A 4,292-nucleotide genomic window follows, 5' to 3' on the forward strand; every position below is an offset into this window, starting at 1 on the left:
GAAGAAACAAAGTCACCTACATCTTGGATGCCCTGGGGGTAAGCAGATAAACATCAAATTTTCATTTTTGGATGAACTATCCCTTTAAGAGGCGGCAGCTTTCCCGTGAGTGGGCATGGTTTCAGCGCAGACAGCGGACACACCCCCAGCATTTGAGAGCAGAGGATACCGCCCATTTGTTTTCGAGATTTTGATAACTTATGTACTTAGAAGATTTTTTTATCATTCAAATTTGGCTGAGTGGTTAATACACTTTTCTGTGGTGTGAGAAACTCAGAACACATACATAATATTGACTTTACAAGGACTTTAATTCTATCTGAGGTCCTGAGAGATGTAGTTGTGAGGTCATTTGGGTCAATATGATTCCTACAATTTATGTAACAGCAGTGTGATTGTCAGAAGCTGGGACTGACGTTTGGGTTTTTAGGAGAGAAAACTTTCAGTAATGTGTGATGTGATTTCAAAGATGCCCACAACAAAATTCATCTAAAATTAGTGACTAGTTGGTTGGTTATTGACTTCATGTTTCTCATTTTAATTAATCACAAAATTTAAAAAAAAATAAATAAATAAATAAAAATACACGATTGCATATTCATGATTGATTATTGCTGTCCCTCCCAAGCATTCATTCAAAGATTCAAAAGAGTCCAGCAATGAGCTTAGAGACTTTACCATTCTAAAGTTTAGGATTGGTAAGATTTTTTTTCTTCATATTTTTTTAAAAGCCTCTTATGCTCACCAAGGCTGCATTTATTTGATGAAAAAATACAGTAAAAACAGTAATATGATTTTTTTTTAACTATGAATTTTCAGCATCATTACTCCAGTCTTCAGTGTCACATGATCCTTCAGAAATCATACTAATATGCTGATTTGCCACTAAAGAAAATTTCTTATTAATATCAATGTTAAAAACAGTTGTGCTGCTTCTTATTTTTATGGAAACAATGACACATTTTTCAGGATTATTTGATGAATAGAAGTTAAAAGGAACAGCATTTATTTGAATGTATTTTTTGTAACATAAAGCATTCATTTCTTTCAGAAAAAAAAAAAAATCTTACAGACCCCAAATGTTTGAATGCCAGTGTACATGTGGTTTACATTTTCTTGCACTCACCTCTTGATATCTCCATGAATGAGTGCAGGTGAGCAAGAATGCAAGTACTGAATAGCTTTGGCAGTGCCCAGCAACACATTTACACGTTGTGACCAAGAGAGGGCATTACTGTCCTGAAAGAAACAAGCGTTATGAAGGACACAGACCTATGCCATGAGTTAGATGACCTAATATGATAATTCTGTCACCACTGACTCATGCAGTTACAAACCCAAGTGACTGTTTTGAGGGCTCATTTACATACAAGTGCATAAGGACAAGATACAAAAATGATAAAAAGCACCACTAAAGTAGTCCATATTTTGTCTTGTGAGAACCAGTGACTCATGCCATATCTTGTCATTGATATATTATTGACATCGTCATTGATGTTGTCATCATTGTCACTGACATCAAACTTTGCACAACAAGTTGTGATTCATTATATTTTAATGTACAGGCCCTCAAATGAGATTTGAGAGCCAGGATGGACAAAACTATTTTTTGGGGGTTTGTTATTTCTTGGGCTCGACAGCTCTGTCCCATTCGCTTTCAATGTATGTAAAAAGAGCACACAGGGCTTTCCTCAAAACATCTCCCTTAGAAGAAAGTCATACACATTTGGAACGACATGAGGGTGAGCAAATGATGATGTAATTTTCATTCCGAGTGAACTATTCTTTGAAGTAGCATACTAAACAATGAGCCCATATTGTCTAGCAAGAGTGATAACTCACCTCACATCGAAGCCGGTCCTCTAAAGAGCCGTTTGGCATATAAACATATATTAAACAATAAGTTTGTCCTTCTATACTGTAGCCAACAAAGTCCATTATGTTGGGATGTCTGTATCTGTGTAATAAGAAAGAACCTAATGAAAAACCGTGTTGCTTTGAGATTATATTATATAACATGAAACAAGGCATTACAGTAGCTGAAGGAAGCAAAGCTTGAAAGGTTGATTTGTCAGAAAAAATGACCTAATTAAGAGACAAAAGGATGACAACTAACCACAAAAAAAGTTTTGGAGGGTGTGCTGGAGACTTTCATTTTTGGGTCATGAAGAGGTGTGGTGCATAAAGAGCAATCGAAATTTCAAGCGGGTAAGTCCCATTCTGCGCTTCTGTTGAACAAACACAAATGAATCACAGCCAGCCTGAAAAAAGTTGATTAAAGGAATTGTTCACTCAAAAAGTTTTATCATCGGAAAAGATAGAGAAAATTAGCATTACTTTACTTGCTCCCCAATGGATCCTATGCAGTGAATGGGTGCCGTCAGAATGAGAGTCCAAACAGCTGATAAAAACATCACAATAATCCTCAAGTATTCCACACCGCTCCAGTCCAGCAATTAATGATTGTTGAAGTGAAAAGATTCATGTTTGTAAGAAACAAATCCATCATTAAGTTGTTCAGTGAAAAATGCCATCCCCTGTTGTCCTCTCACATCAAAATCCACTGACATATTTGTTTAGAATTGTTTTGGACTGTTTTCACTTGGAAACGGTGCTTGATCTGTGCATATTTCTCTCCTGATTCAGACAACTTTTTCACTGGAGTAGGCAATATTATGGATAGAGGGCTTGTATTTTAGCAAGGGTTTGAAGTTAAAAACATCTTGATGGATTTGTTTCTTACAAACACACAACTTTTCACTTCACAAGACATTAATTGATGGACTGGAGTGGTGTGGATTACTTGTAGATTATTGTGATGTTTTTATCAGCTGTTTGGACTCATTCTGACGGCACCCATTCACTGCAGAGGATTCATTGGTGAGCAAGTGATGGAATGCTACATTTCTCCAAATCTGTTCCGATGAAGAAACAAACTCATCTACATCTTGGATAACCTGAGGGTCAGTACATTTTCAGCAAATCTTGATTTTTGGGTGAACTATTCTTTTAAGACAAAACAGGAAAGACCGATATAGAGCCCGAGAACAGGAAGCAAAAGCCAAAGGAACAGAAGATGGACAGACAGTTTCTTACTGTGACAGTTTTTCTACTTCCGTCCTGAAACTTTCCTTCACGACATTCCAGTCCAAATGGGAGTCCTGCTCCGAACACCCACATGAAAGAGAGAGAAAAAAGATGGACGCTTAGGAAACAAACTGAATGACTCATCAGAACAACCAAAATCATATTTGTTTGTTTTGTTAGTTCTGTTCTAATACTTCTTTCAGCTTCTTCACAGCAAACTCTGTGTTTCTCATCACAGCTTTATACACGTGTCCGAAACCTCCTTCTCCAATCTGCTTGCATGGGGAAAAGTTGCATGTGCATCTCTGTACTTCCTCAAACGGCCAGTTCATTGCAGTGGAGGAAAAAGGCGGGGGATCCACGCGGTTCTCACACAGGCACTATGAACAGGCACAAATGTGTCAGTGGATTAAGAGACTGAAAGAAAGAAAAACATGATGGCTAAAGGAAGAGTCATCCTGACTAATGCCTCACCAGCACAATAAAAACAATGAACGGTCAACCTATCAAGTATTTTCTATTAGTTGTTTTAATGGCTGAATTTATTTTTTTAAATCAAATGAAGCACCTCTATATTTGAGATTCTTGAATTCATAGAGTCCAGATCAGGCGGTGGGGGGCTAGGCTTGGGTAGAGGCCTGACTTCTGGAAAAGCAAAATTACCATTTTTACCACGAATGCTCTGATTAGAAGCAGTCAACTTGCATTTTTAAAAAGAATATCATCATGTTCGACAGATGCAAGCACTGTACTTAGAATAAAACGTTACCGGGGACAGGGTGAGACTCTTTGACAAAGGTAACTGTACTGCTTTGACATGCAGGGACTGGTGGCACTGTTGAAGGCTGCTCTGAACGAAACTGCGGTATACGTCTGCCTGTGGAAATGCATACAAAAGTACATTAATGGATTTATTATCTAAGTATAATGGCATGCAGTGTCTGCACAAAACTAAATCATAAAACTAAAATATATATCAGTTAGTAGTACACACCTTTTCTATGTTTAATGGACACTTCTCTAATACAGATGTATTTTAGTATTATTTATATACTATTTTAGCATTCATTAATTTTGAATTGGCTTTTTTATATTATTTATATTTACATATTTATCATTTTAGTTTCAGTTTTAGTAATTTGTTATATGCTTTTGTTATTATATATATATATATATATATATATACACACACAAATATATAATAT

The 4,292-nt window shown here is 36.4% G+C and overlaps 1 protein-coding gene across 1 annotated transcript in view; it reads right to left on the minus strand.

Moving 5' to 3' along the window:
* Positions 1–4,292, minus strand: part of irak1 (interleukin-1 receptor-associated kinase 1) — an 18,917-nt gene that overhangs the window by 11,134 nt on the left and 3,491 nt on the right. The window contains exons 3-8 of the mRNA XM_016468259.1: positions 3,857–3,964; positions 3,656–3,732; positions 3,282–3,467; positions 3,097–3,161; positions 1,843–1,957; positions 1,127–1,239 (exon numbers count right to left, since the gene is read on the minus strand). Coding sequence (XP_016323745.1) covers positions 1,127–1,239; positions 1,843–1,957; positions 3,097–3,161; positions 3,282–3,467; positions 3,656–3,732; positions 3,857–3,964 — 664 coding nt within the window. The remainder of the gene's footprint in view (positions 1–1,126; positions 1,240–1,842; positions 1,958–3,096; positions 3,162–3,281; positions 3,468–3,655; positions 3,733–3,856; positions 3,965–4,292) is intronic.

Source organism: Sinocyclocheilus anshuiensis, unplaced genomic scaffold (assembly GCF_001515605.1).
Source record: "Sinocyclocheilus anshuiensis isolate Anshui unplaced genomic scaffold, SAMN03320099.WGS_v1.1 scaffold188, whole genome shotgun sequence".
Classification (NCBI taxonomy): Eukaryota; Metazoa; Chordata; class Actinopteri; order Cypriniformes; family Cyprinidae; genus Sinocyclocheilus; species Sinocyclocheilus anshuiensis.